The sequence below is a fragment of the Lithobates pipiens genome, unplaced genomic scaffold (genome assembly GCF_037356315.1).
Source record: "Lithobates pipiens isolate NorthernLeopardFrog02 unplaced genomic scaffold, aLitPip1_a1.2 Scaffold_23, whole genome shotgun sequence".
NCBI lineage: Eukaryota > Metazoa > Chordata > Amphibia > Anura > Ranidae > Lithobates > Lithobates pipiens.
Genome location: NW_027507785.1, coordinates 201,696,344 through 201,711,653, shown reverse-complemented (window position 1 = coordinate 201,711,653; position 15,310 = coordinate 201,696,344). Strand labels below are relative to the sequence as shown.

Sequence of the window (15,310 nt, the reverse complement as noted above, 5' to 3'; positions counted from 1 at the left end):
CCGTGCCGCCCATCCGTGCCGCCCATCTGTGCCAGCTATCAGTGCCAATTTGTGCCACCTATCAGTGTCCGTCCGTGTCGCCCATCCGTGTCGCCCAGCCGTGTCGCCCATCAGTGCCGCCTATCAGTGCCACTTCATTGGTGCCACATTGGTGCCCATCAGTGCCACCTTATCAGTGCCCATCAGTGTAGCCCCATCAGTGCCCATCAGTGAAGGAGAAAACGTACTTATTTACAAAGTTTTGAAACTGAAACAAAAAAAAACATTTTTTTTTTCAAAATTTTCGGTATTTTTTTATTTGTAGCGCAAAAAATTAAAACCGTAGAGGTGATCAAATACCACCAAAAGAAAGCTCTATTTGTGGGAAAAAAATGATAAAAATTTCATTTGGGTACAGTGTAGCATGACCGCGCAATTGTCATTCAAAGTGCGACAGCGCTGAAAGCTCAAAATTGGTCTGGGCAGGAAGGTGTTTAAGTGCCCTGTATTGAAGTGGTTAAACAGTATGTAAACAAAACACCTGCTACAAAATGAGGAAAACTGTGTGCCAGGTAATAGCATAGAAAAAGACAGAGACCTGGGCACAGTACATAAATACAATAAAAGATGAATCAGTAATCTATAAAAGCTCTCTGAAGACTGCATCGACAAGGCTGTGCATAAAATACTTTATTATGTATATACAGCCTTGTCTTTGCAATCTTCATTTTATAGATTACCAAATAAAAGCCAGTTTTTGTTGTATTTATGTTACCATGAAGAACTGCAGTACAAGGAATAACCTTTCTTCCATAAGATGTGCTCTCCTACTTCTCATTCTCTCCTTCAGCAAATACAAACTGTTCACCAAAATATTAGAAGCCAATGTTACAGGTGTCAAATTCGCATGTGATTTTAAATTCACACACTGATACACAGAGCAGCAAAATCAGCGAGACTCCTTGAAATAACGCACTTCCACCATCTGGCGTTTAGGTGCGAGTGGAAGGAACAGACAGCGGCTGCGGCTGGACAGAGTTAGCTTTCTGCACACCGCTATCAACTCAGCTGCAAAAGTCTGTAGATTCATGGGGCTGGGATTCGCAGTGTGATTAAACACCTGTGTAAACGAAGCATAGTTACATAAGGGTAGGTACCAATGTGGTTGGTGCAACGTTCAGCAGAAGCAGCAGCAGTCAGCGTCTTAGTGTTTGACAGGCTGCCCGCTGATGAGGTGGATGGTGCCCCAGTAACTTCCATCCAGGGCTAAACACCCAGTGTTCATCATCTTATACCTCATGTACACAGGAGCAAAAAACACAACTTTACAGGCCTCCAACATATTTTATGCCTTTAATCTCAGTTCAATGTTAGCCTATGTGGTCATACTCAGGCGTTTAGATTCATATTTTAACCACTTCAGCCCCAGAAGAATTTACCCCCTCCCTGACCAGAGCACTTTTTGCGATTCGGCACTGCATCGCTTTAACTGACAATTGCGCGGTCGTGCGACGTGGCTCCCAAACAAAATTGATGTCTTTTTTTTCCCACAAATAGAGCTTTCTTTTGGTAGTATTTGATCACCTCTGCGTTTATTTTTTTGGTGCTATAAACAAAAAAATAGCGACAATTTAGAAAAAAACACATTATTTTTTACTTTTTGATATAATAAATATCCCCGAAAAATATTTAAAAAAACATTTTTTTTCCCTCAGTTTAGGACGTATTCTTCTACATATTTTTGCTAAAAAAAATCACAATAAGCGTCTATTGATTGGTTTGCACAAAAGTTATAGCGTCTACAAAATAGGGGATAGTTTTATGTCATTTTTATTGATTATTATTATTATTTATTTTTATTTTATTATTATTATTATTATTTTTTTACTAGTAATAGCGGCAATCAGCGATTTTTATTGTGACTGCGACATTATGGTGGACACATCGGACAATTTTGACAAATTTTTGGGACCATTGTCATTTATACAGCAATCACTGCTAGAAAACTGCATTAATTACTGTAAAGATGTCACTGATAGGTAAGGAGTTAACCACTAGGTGGCGCTGTAAGGGTTAAGTGTGTCCTAGGGAGTGATTCTAACTGTGGGGGGGAGGGGCTTACCGATCAGCACTCCTGATTACAGGGAGAGCTGATCAGTGACAGTGTCACTAGGTAGAACGAGGAGATGCTTGTTTACATTAGCATCTCCCTGTTCTTCCTCACTGTGAGAAGAATCGCGGGTATGCCAGCGGACATCGGGTCCACGGGTCCCACGATTGCGGTTACGGAGCTCCCGGTGGGCCCGCACGCTGCCTCTTGAGGGCAACGTACAGGTACGTTAATATGCCTGTACGTGCCCTTCTGCCTGCATGAGGCGGTCGGGAAGCAGTTAAGAGCAGTGTTTAGAAGCCAACAAAAATGCCCCCAAACTGTGTTTGGAGAGGAACTTATGAGCATGATTTACATGTGAACGCACGTAAACATGCATAAACTTGCGTTTATGCATGTAAATTTTTTCTAGTGGCTATAATAATTAAATATTCTAGCCAATAGCGTAAATGTATGCTCAAGCACTTCTAAACACCATATGCCTGTAATTCCACATAAACATGCATAAATGCATGTAAAAAGCACATTATTGGTGCATAAATTCATACTGTAGACCTATGTGCATGAAGCCTTAGCACAGACTTTGCGTTCTTTATTTTATGCACTGTGCTCTCTTTATTTTTATCCTCCTATAACATTTTTGCAATACATGCTCATTTTTCCATGTTTTACATACTTAAAAACCTGCCGGTACAGAAACATATCTGTTAGAAATCCGGTGTGCTTAGTTCATACCTATTGCATCTTAGATTTTTAAGCAACTCAACAAATATCGACTTCTCTACATGTGAAACAATAGTTCTTCCCGCATACGCCTCCTCAATAAGCCAGCAACAAGGACATGATTTCTGAATCACTCTAATTAACCTGATAAATGGCAGTGCATTATTTAATTTATACCAGTTAACCTGCATTGCTTATGGCAATGATAATTTACAGCCCCTTTTATCTGAACTCTGAAACCATAAAGCAAAAAGGAAACAAATTAAGGTTTTACACGGTAATGAGGCCATGAACAGCTCCATTATCCTGATACACAGAAAGCTTAGGAAAGGAGGAAGAGCAATATAATTATTAATGAACACTATTTAATGTTATTAACACGGGCTCGGTGACCAGAAGCTGCCTCCTTCTACAGCCACTGTGAGGGCAGCATGATGTTATGAAGAGGAGTTTGTCAGGAACAGTGATAACACATAGGAATACTTCTCAAAATGTAGTTATGCCCTGTACACACGGTCAGAAATTCCGATCGTGTGTGGGCTCTATCTGACTTTTTCCATCGGAAATGCAGGCGGAAAAAAGTTTGAGAGCAGGATCTCAAATTTGTCATCAACAAAATATGATCTGACTTTTTCCGATCGTTTGTAGAGAATTCAGACGGACAAAGTGCCACGCATGCTCAGATTAAATTACAAGACCAAAGCTATTGGCTACTGGCCTCTACGTAGTCCTGTCGTACGCAACGAACGTCACCTCCTTATGAACGATTGGATTTTCCAAAAACTTTATCCGACCGTGTGTATGTAACACAAGTTTCGGCCAAAATCTGTCTGAAAAAATCCAAAGGATTTTGTGGTCAGAATGTCCGCCCGTGTGTACAAGGCATAAGACCAGACTTTTTGAACCAGGGTGCCTTGAGGTTTCATCAGGGGTGCATTGGCAAAATGCCCTAAAATTATATACAAGCTGGTGGGTGGATGAAATCTGCCTTTTAGCTACACAAAGCCAGGATTTCATTGTACACCATTACAAGCTTCCAGCTGCCAACCTCCCAACGACCAATGACATCATCATTTGATATGGAGGATGTCAGTTGCCTGCATATCATCCTTGTTTGACCCTCCCTTGCCTCCCTCCATCAACTTTGGGGTCTCATTAGCTAAGTGATGGAGAAAAACTGAGGGAGAAGAGAAACATCGGAATACTAGTCAGTATCAGTTTGCAAACGTGTATTTGTTTTGGATGAATAAATCACCTTTAACGTTGGCTTTCCTACGTGTATTAATGTTGCTGCATTATGTAAAACTATCAGAATAGTTTTTACATTTTAGAATGTGGCGCCTCAAGACTGTCCATAATTTTGCAGGGTGCCTTGAGATTGTCCATAATTTTGAAGGGTGGCCTGACTGAAAAAAGGTTGAGAAACGCTTACACCATTGGTTGTCAACTTTCTAGATATGGGTGGCCTCAAGCGCAGCCCTTGATATCACTAAAGGCATGCACAAAAAAATTCAACAAATGTTCTATGTCAGAGACAACAGATATAGAACAACAGAATATAGTTAAAGGCTATGGGCATAATACAACATATATTGTGCATATAATACAGAAGATGGTCAGAGACTGTGCATATAATACAGAAGACGGTCAGAGACTGTGCACATAATACAGAAGATGGTCAGAGACTGTGCACATAATACAGAAGACGGTCAGAGACTGTGCACATAATACAGAAGACGGTCAGAGACTGTGCATATAATACAGAAGACGGTCAGAGACTGTGCACATAATACAGAAGATGGTCAGAGACTGTGCACATAATACAGAAGATGGTCAGAGACTGTGCATATAATACAGAAGACGGTCAGAGACTGTGCACATAATACAGAAGATGGTCAGAGACTGTGCACATAATACAGAAGACGGTCAGAGACTGTGCATATAATACAGAAGACGGTCAGAGACTGTGCACATAATACAGAAGACGGTCAGAGACTGTGCACATAATACAGAAGACGGTCAGAGACTGTGCATATAATACAGAAGACGGTCAGAGACTGTGCACATAATACAGAAGACGGTCAGAGACTGTGCACATAATACAGAAGATGGTCAGAGACTGTGCACATAATACAGAAGACAGTCAGAGACTGTGGACATAATACAAGAGATAAACAGAGAATATAGACATGTACAAGAGATGGTTAGAGACTGCAGACATGGTACACGAGATGGTTAGAGACTGCAGATATGGTATATGAGATGGTTAGAGATTGCAGACATGGTACAGTAGATGGTTAGAGACTGCAGACATGGTACACGAGATAGTTAGAGACTGCAGATATGGTATATGAGATGGTTAGAGACTGCAGATATGGTATATGAGATGGTTAGAGACTGCAGACATGGTACACGAGATGGTTAGAGACTGCAGATATGGTATATGAGATGGTTAGAGACTGCAGACATGGTACACGAGATGGTTAGAGACTGCAGATATGGTATATGAGATGGTTAGAGACTGCAGATATGGTATATGAGATGGTTAGAGACTGCAGACATGGTACAGGAGATGGTTAGAGACTGTAGACATGGTATATGAGATGGTTAGAGACTGCAGACATGGTACACGAGATGGTTAGAGACTGCAGATATGGTATATGAGATGGTTAGAGACTGTAGACATGGTATAGGAGATGATCAGAGACTACAGACATGATACAAGAGACGGTCAAGGACTGTGGAAACGTTGCAGGAGACTGTCGGTGATTGTAAATATGCTATAGAAGTTGTGGAGATTGGGGATATGCTTCAGGAGACTTTTTACATGGGACATGAGATGTCACTGTCACAACAGGGCAATAGGGAATCACAGATTAGTGGCAATAAGTACCAAAGGGCCACATGCAACAACCAAGCCAAAGGTTTGGAGTCAAGGGCTTAAACAGCATTCCCCAAACACTGAGAATATGAGACACCAGTGGCTCATAGATACCTTTAATGTTGTGGGTGGCAGCTGGAAAGCCCATACACCAATATGCAGTAAGGGGAAATAATAGTTCTGCCACACTTTCATCAGAAGCTTCAAAAAACCCTTTAAAGACTTTCCAAAGTCAGTACTAAAAAGCCTTATTGCAAGTGTTATGTGCTTTACTGTGTTTTGTTTTTTTCATCTATGCAGAAATATACCTTTGGCTAAGTCACAAAAGGATTACCTTGTGCTAACACGTGGTTGAAGAAACTATTCTGATCTAAAAGGCAGGCAACAAGGCAGGATGCAATACTAGTACAACGATTTTGATGCTTTGAAAGATAACCACCCAAGGCCTTTAAAACTAGGTCTAGCAACCTGGTAAAAATATTGAAAGATTGTGAATGTCACTTAGCCCTTGACAATTTTTATGTAGCTCTTCTTACCCAAATCCCTATAACTCTGTCCTCATATGGTAAACATTGCACAGAAGACAGGCTTGTACTGGGTTAAATATGAGTGTTAGTGCAGGTTAGTTCAGCAGGGCCGAGGATGGGGGGAATTCAAGGAGTTTAGTACCGTTGTCAGGTAAATGCACTGCACATCAGGCTGACAGTAGATAGATTGGCTTGGGTTGCAATGTAAAGCTGAGGAGAAATATACCTGTACATTCTAAGAAGAGGGTCCTGTGGTGTGCTGTAGGCTTGTGCAATTCATTTCGCAACGAATCGAAATTCGGCCAAATTTTGTATCTTTCGGGCATAACGAATAACAACGAATACGAAAGAAATATAACGAATTGATTTGTCATGATTCGGTAATTCTTTAAAGATCTAATGAAACAAAAGGTCAGCTCAAAGTAAATCTTGCAGTCCAATCAGCTAATTAATTTTGTGCCGTAGGATGGATTACTGGCAAAGTGCATTCCTGAGAACTGAGTTAGAAGGGTGTTGTATTGTATTTGAGGCGAGGAGAAGAGATGCTGTCATTGTGTGTGTTAAAAGATTCAATAAATAAACGACTTTCCAAACTACGAATCATTATCACGAATGTCTATACATACATAAATAGCGAATTTCAACGAATACGAACGAATGAATTCGACACTCTATGAATAATAACGAATTATCCGAAAACGTATTAACGTAACATAACGAATATAACAGAACAAAATGATGTATTTTACGAATGACACCGAACTGAAACTAAACGAAATTTTCCGTTGTGCACAAGTCTAGTGTGCTGCTTTCATGCTGAATGACCATAAGTCATGGCATCAGTACACTTGGGGCACAGTCAAAGTATTTAAAGTGGAAGTAAACCCATCGATTTAAACGGTTAAAAAAAAAAAGGCATGCCGGGAATGCTAACTGCACATTGGCTGTGCTCTCAGCCAAACTATCAAACCATCCAATGGCTGGTGTCATAACGAATCACATGTGCAGCACCATAGCAGTTGAAGATTAAACAGAGGCAAAGATGGCAGCTTCCTTGGCTGAAAACGATAGGGGAGTTTACTTCCACTTTAAGGATTCTGCTGTTGCTGGCACCTACAGTGGAGACCTACTGCATGAGTAATTGGCACAGCTCAATAGGTTTAGGTTACATAAACTATATGTGACCTGCTTAGTACACCTGATAAGATAAAATAAATAAGATAAGATAAGATAAAATTGGCCCTAGTATATGAATGGGAGTTGGGGACCTTGGATTGTGGTCTCCTTGAGGGTAGGGACTGATGTGAGTGTGCAATGTACAGGGATAGGGACAATAGTAGACACTCACTCAGGATAGACTGGTGTCTTTATTCAACCTTACTACTAACTATGAAACAAAATTGCAAACTTACTTAAAAATTTTTGTTGCAGAGGGGTGATCCTTTGTAGGAATGCATTCACACTTAGGGAACACATGTGGTCTTAGAAAAATTTGACAGTTTCTCTTTATTGGACTTTTATACGTTTTAGCTTCCCAAAGAAGAATATCTTCACAATCACGCCTTATTCATGCCATCAGTTTTCGGCAGCACCTATATTTGCGAGCAACTATTTTCAAGGATGAAACACATGAAGGGCAAAATTACAACCAAAATATCTGATGAGCGCCTTCATTGAGAATTGCCACTACACCCATTCAACCAGATATTGATGCGTTTGTTTATCAAAACCAGTGTCAAATATTGCTCTAGATTTATGTTGCCCTCTTTTTCTTTTATAATAAAGAATATTACAAAAAAAATGAAATTTTACTCAGATAGGTACATTATCTATATCAGTGAACACCTTTTTCTGCTCATCAGCTATAGTTTATGTGTGGCCGGAGACAACTCCTCTTCTTCCAATGTGGCCCATGAAGGTCAAAAGGTTGGACACCTCTAATCTACTAAGTATAGTAGATCTGACAGCGCTGACCCCCTGTTGGAACACACAATAGCACACCAGGGGAGATCACCGTACTAACAGCGGATCGTTAGTACAGTGGCTCCTTCTGAGGTGTCAAGTTTTTTTTTTCGTTCAACCAGCTGGGTGAAACAAAAAAAAAATAGTGTGTACCAGGCTTAAGAGAGTATGCCGGGCACACGTGTAGGTGAACGGATTTGAAGATATCTCCTGATGACACTTGGGACTAGCTAGTTGTTCACTGTGACAGGGTTCCTTTAAATTGAACTGGTTCTGCAGGATTTCACAGCTTTACAGCCTCATTATATTTAGAGAACTTGCTTTTAAAAGTAGGAGGTGATAGTATTTTATGATAAGCTTTCAGGGTAAATAAACAGGATGTAAATGTGTGGTCAAAGTGAAAATACTAATATTAGTGGATGAAGCACATACTACATTTCCAAGTACAGGAAAATGTACAGGATGAAAGTAACTGATAACATCAAGCCTCAAAGGAAAGGTATGAACATATAGTGTACAAGAAATAACTCAAGAAATAAAAAGTATTTACAATCATACTGAGTTGACTTGCCTTGAACATTTGTCTTAAAGCAGTATTAAACCTATAAGCAACCATTTATTAACCACTTGACATCCGCGCTATGGCCGAAAGACGGCCACAGTGTGGATGTGAATTCCCGGGAGGCCGTCATATGATGACTTCCCCTGTGCACGCTCCCTGCGTGTGGAGCACGCTATGATCACCGAGTCACTGAGACCCAGGTGATCACTGATCCGAGTAAGGGGCCGGTCCCGGTCCCTTACCATGTGATCAACTGTCAACCAATGACAGCTGATCACATGATCAAAACAAAATCTCGGTGATCGTTTTTTTTTCTCCTCACGCTGACAGCAGAGGAGAAAAAAAAGCCGATCACCGACTCATCTTAAAGGGAGATCGGTCCCGAAATGGAAGAGGCAATTATGCCTCATTTATGCCATATGAAAGTGCCCACAAGTGCCACCTATCAATCCCCACAAGTGCCACCTATCAGTGCCACCAAGAAGTGCTGCCTATCAGTGTAACCGATCAGTGCCCATCACTGTCACCCATCAGTGCCCATAACTGCCACCCATCAGTGCCCATAACTGCCCCCTATCAGTGCCCATCAGTGCCACCTCATCAGCATACATCAATGACGGACAAAAATTACCCGTTTTTAAAATTTCATAACAAAATTAAAAAAAAATTTTTTTTAATTCAGTCTTTTTACATATTTTTTACAAAAAATAAAAATCGCACAGGTGATCAAATATCACCAAAAGAAAGCTCTATTTGGGGGGAAAAAATTATAAAAATGTAATTTGGGTACAGTGTTGTATGACAGCGCAATTGTCATTCAAAGTGCATCAGCGCTGAATGCTTAAAATTGGTCTGGATAGGAGGGGGGTTTAAGTGCCCAGTGGACTAAAATGCAGCTTACTAAGCGCTCTTGCAGTTTTCAGGGATGAGACATCCCAAATAAGACTGGCAGGGGTGCTTCAAGTGATCAGCTTTTATTTAGTTAGATAAAGCTTCTTTGCTCTGCCCATCCAACGCTCATTGGAGCACAAGACTGTGGAGGGCGCAGGAGCGACTGGCTGAGGCTCACAGCGACAAGCTGAGAGGCGGAGCCAACTGCCACTCAGGCATCTGGGTGGTTCCTGACATTAAAGTCAGGATCCCTTCAGAGTCTGGACTGGCCAAGTGACGTGAACTTTAGTCCACTGTTAGCTGAATTTGGGTGACAGGATTGCAGAACTGCATGCACCCCAGTGGCCCACAGGAGAAGTAGAGTCAAAATAGCTTTGGACCTTATTTCTCTTTTAAATGTGCAAATCTATTTAACACTCTCCTCCCCCCCATACTGACAATGCTGCTGTCCAAAGGTGCCCCTGTGCTCCTTCATCCAGAGTGGAGGCACTCTAATACAGAAGGTGTGTTACTGGCCAGATCACCAGGTGAAAACAGAGGGGGGAGGGAGCATAAAAAAGAAAACAAATGCAGCCACCACATCCAATGATTGGTAAACTGCAATATATTGCATTTTTGGGGTTAATACTGCTTTAATGCATTAAATATGTATAATTTTCTCAATTGTGGGAGAAAAAGCAGCGCTCAGATGTGTAACTCTGCAAGTAACACACAGTATTAAGTGCAACATTTCTAAATACCATTGCCCATAAACTAGTGCACTGTGAAAAGCAAATGACTAAAATTTAACAAAATGAGTCATTAAGCATTCAGTATAGTGAATTGTAGAAACTCATATACAAAGTATACAAAATAATAACCAAAAACAAAGTAGTTAAATAATCCATATTCCACCGAGGTGTGGTGGAGGAATGCGTTTGCAAGATTTTTCTAACTACCGTAAGAGGCAATGGTCATGACTTTTTATTTGTGGTTTCTTCCTTTTTGGATCCTTTTTGGATCACTTATAGACTTTATTGGAAAAGTTTCACTCTGATGGACTTTGATTGATGGGGGATGGACATTGCATTATATATTTGGATTATTTAATTATTTAGTTTTTTTGGCCATTATTTATATAGGCTTGCTACTTTGCATATGAGTTTCTACAATTCATTAAATATATTTTGCATGCCAAGTAGCTGATTTACTAAATGAATGATTTTCCCTTAGCTTTACTCACTTCAATATCAGTTTCAGGTAAAACATCTGCTTTTTTAAAAATTCCTCTGAATTTGATACATTGACATAAACACAAGCTAGGGGCAAATCAGATCTTAAACATACTGTATCTATGACCTCAGCAAAGGTAACATCTGTGCTAATTACAGATACATATCTTGTGCCGAGTATAGACATATCATTTTATTTCCTTCTGTATGGGTAATAATTTAGTTATAATTGTTTGTTTTTTGTTTGTTTTTTGTTTTCCCGTGGACCAAACTTTAGGAGTTGTGGGAATGTGAACTTGATTCACATGAATATTTTTTCACTTTAATTAATGCAAATAAGTAAAAATGGTATATATTAATATTGCTGTAAAAATCCTGATAAAAATGGGGTTCATTTTGGGATTATTCTATTTAAAATAAATATATCAATTTTCTCTTTTATCTCAGCCAGCGGAAATTCTATTAAAATTATATATACATACATATAAATGTATATATTAAATACCTTTGCAAAATCCCGCACATCAAATAAGTCAAAAGCTTCAAATAGGTCACTTTTCTTCATAGTGAAGGCTTCACAGCACACAGATAAGAATGTGCGAATATTCTTAAGGCAAAGAAACTGTAAAAGATTGAAAACACAAATAAGTTAGTATGTAGGCACAATACAGATTTCTTAGTATACTGTACAGTATATATAAAAGCAAAGATTCTAGATTTAAAAAATGAGTGTTGGTGTTACAAAATACAGTAACATAATGATTTGTATATTCCAGTGTTTGTCTATGGCAGGGGTAGGCAACCCCCGGCACTGGTGTCGCAAGTGGCACATGAAGCCTCTTTTGCCGGCACTCAACTCCTTCCCCATCAGCAGAGCAGTGCAGGGAAGTGTCAGTGAGACAATAATGCATTCCAATTATAGAATCCCCCTCACCGCACCTGTACTGAGGAAGAGACACATTGTAAAAGATGGGAAACATTGATTGGTTCTCTAATTTTGCTGTAGCTGCGATCGTCAGCTTTTATGATGGGGAAGAGATTGGGTGCAATTCTGCTGGGGGGGGGACCATGTTTCCAGAAGGAGGAGGACTGTCACTGGTCACTGCTAAAGCCAATCACAGTCCTCCATCATCTGGAGGAGGATGACTCGCTTGGTTGCCACTAACAATCTCAGAAAAAAGGGATTTCACTGTGATTGAGCTTCTGGGAACTCTGCTGAAATTATTCCTCAACTTTTGCGTCACTACTGAACCCCTGAACTCTGTGTACCTTTAAATCACAGGCAGTATTCAGCACAATGAAAATCACACCCAACTTTTACCAGGGCGCAGAGCGACACACTTTTTCTCAGCTGCAGGGGCCTAACTTATGATCCTGCACACAGGCCCACTGCTTTCAGAAAATGCCCCTGACCTGAGCTCATCATTGTGCATCCATTTCAGATGCTTGAATGTGACATCACACACATCGCACACATCACATACACCACATACCAGCATGTGGGCTGGATGTGAGAGTTGGATCAGCAAGATGAGTGTGCCAGGACAGGTAGATGTGTTTCATGTCTGCTCCCTTTCACCACTCTGCAAATCACACATATCATAGATGAGAAGAGGGTACAGCAGTGGAGCAGATGAGCAGAAGGGTACAGCGGTGGGGAAAATGAGCAGGAGGGGTTGAGAGGTGGGACAGAAAATCAGGGGGGTACAGTGGTGGGGCAGATGAGCAGGGGGGTTACAGTGGTGGGGCAGATGAGCAGGGTTTACAGTGGTGGGGCAGAAGAGCAGGGTGGTACAGAGGTGGGGCAGATGTGCAGGGGGTTACAGTGGTGTAACAGATGAGCAGGGTAGTACAGTGGTGGAGCAGATGTGTAGGGGGTTATAGTGGTGGGGCAGATGTGCAGGTTGTTATAGTGGTGGGTTAGATGTACAGGGGGTTATAGTGGTGGGTCAGATGTGCAGGGGGTTACAGTGATGCGACAAAAGAGCAGGGTGGTACAGTGGTAGGACAGGTGAGCAGGGGGTTACAGTGGTTGGGCAGAAGAGCATGGGGTACAGAGGTGGGGCAAATGAGAAAGGAGGTACATTGGTGGGACAGATGAGCACAGGGTGACAGCAGTGGGCAGAGGAGGAGAGGGGTACAGAGGTGGGGCAGATGTGCAAAGGAGAAAAGAGGTACATCGGTAAAAAACATGAGCAGGGGTTTACAGTGGTGGGAACAGAGGTGGGACAGCTTTGCAGGAGGTACAGTGGTGGGGCAGATGAGAAAACGGGTTACAGTGGTGGGGCAGATGAGCAGATATGTTCAGTGTTAGGACAGATGAGAAGATGGTTCAGTGGTGAGACAGAAGAGTATGGGGGTACGGCGGTGGAGCAGATGTGCAGGGAGGTACTGTGGTGGGGCAGATGAGAAAGGGGGAACATTGGTGGGGCAGATGAGCAGAGGGTTACAGTGGTAGGACAGAAGAGCAGGGTGGTACAGTGTTGGGGCAGAAGAGCAGGGTGGTACAGTGGTGGGGCAGATGTACAGGGGGTTACAGTGGTGGGATAGATGAGCAGGGTAGCACAGTGGTGGGCAGATGTGCAGTGATCTGAGGTGTGAAGGTGCATGAATTGGGGCTGATCTGAGGCGTGAGTGTAGGATGTTACTTTCTCACTACTACTAGTTTACAGCATTTACTTTATAAAAAATCCTTTTCGTGATTGAGTGTGTGAAGTTGACATTTCTTGGTTAAAAAATCGTCACGCCTAATTTCTTTTAAAACCTTTTTCGACACACTGTGCTCAAAAGGTTGCCCCTGGTGTATGGATAGGTAACAGTGATGATGCATTAAAGTGTTTGTAAGATGTACAAGCTATTTTAAACGTATTTGTTACATTTTTTATTTTTTTTTGCATGATCATTTTAGCATTCATATTTTCTTACACACGAGAATTGCATAGAATAGACATTTTTTTTTATTTATTCGTGTTTACATTTTTACTTGCTAAGAGCCGGTTCACACAGCGGGCGATGCGAGGCGACACGACTCGCCTCGCCTCGCTCTCGCAAGTCGCCCCCGTTCTGTACAATGGAACCGTTCTGAGAGGAGCGACTCGAGTCGCTCCGACTCAGAAAAAAGGTTCCTGTACTACTTTTGGGCGACCTCGGGGCGACTTGCATTGACTTCTATACAGAAGTCATCTGCAAGTTGCCGCTGAGGTCGCGGCAGGTCGCGGCGAGGCAAGTCGGAGTCGCCTCGCCTCGCCTGCAGTGTGAACCGGCCCTTAAACAGCTGTTTACCAATCTAAACACTTTGTTTCCTATGAAAGTGAACCTGTACCCAAACTACACATTATAAAGTAAATACGTATTATTAACATTGTAAAGGCACATTAAAACAAGCTCTCAATCACTCCTGTATCTAAAAGCTTTGTGGGGAAATTCATCGTCAAAATTTGAATAGGAGGTACTAAATCTTTACTTTCTGGTGTCATTCACAACAGTGGATCGCTTTTAAGAGGAGGATGAGTGGTGGTTTACAGGTGTTCACAAGGCAATATTACCACCTCCTGAATGTTTTTTTTTTTTTTTTATCCCAAATGGGTATTTTGCATTGAAATACCAAGCCGCAACTGCATGTCAATAGAATGGCTTATGGTAACAGTATGGTCCCACAAACAAGGCCCACTTTTTCACCTAAAGCAAAGGCATCCAGGGGAGTAAGATAAATCTTGGCAGCCTTCCAGCTTGCTAATGTAAAAACACAGGAAATACTTGTGCGCCTCTGGTATCCAACCATGTAGCCCTTGGTACCCCCTGGTATCCAACCATGTAGCCCTCAGTACCCCCTGGTATCCAACCATGTAGCCCTCGGTACCCCCTGGTATCCAACCATGTAGCCCTCTGTACCCCCTGGTATCCAACCCTGTAGCCCTCGGTACCCCCTGGTATCCAACCATGTAGCCCTCGGTACCCGCTGGTATCGAACCATGTAACCCTCGGTACCCCCTGGTATAAAACCATGTGCCCCTCAGTACCCCCTGGTATCCAACCATGTAGTCCTTGGTACCCCCTGGTATCCAACCATGTAGCCCTCGGTACCCCCTGGTATCCAACCATGTAGCCCCCGGGGCTTCTGCAGACGGTAGCCTGAATTTTTCTGACTAAGCCTAGTAAGGGAAAAATATTCTTCAGTGTGTTGTATGACCAAGTAATCATCAAACTATCACAGCACTGAAAGCTAAAAAATAACCTGATGAGGAAGTTGTACATACAAGCTAGTACCTACAGTGATAGTAAAGTTTTTCTTTTTTTTATCGTTTTTATTGTGTTAATATTAAAATAACAAACATGTTTTACCTACTTGCTCTTTGCAAAACAATTGCACAGAGCAGGAAAGTGTAACATTTTTGTAACTTTATTTAAAAAATCCTCTTTGTCTCAAGTCCCTTGCTGGCTCCCCCTGACCAGTTCCCCCAAAGC

General features: G+C 41.6%; 1 protein-coding gene across 4 annotated transcripts in view; it reads right to left on the bottom strand.

Annotated features, from left to right (window-relative positions):
* The window catches only part of VAV3 (vav guanine nucleotide exchange factor 3), a 318,799-nt gene that overhangs the window by 189,925 nt on the left and 113,564 nt on the right, over positions 1–15,310 (bottom strand). For all 4 annotated transcript variants that reach the window (XM_077452774.1, XM_077452773.1, XM_077452776.1 and 1 more), the window contains exon 2: positions 11,352–11,468. In XM_077452774.1, coding sequence (XP_077308900.1) covers positions 11,352–11,468 — 117 coding nt within the window. The remainder of the gene's footprint in view (positions 1–11,351; positions 11,469–15,310) is intronic.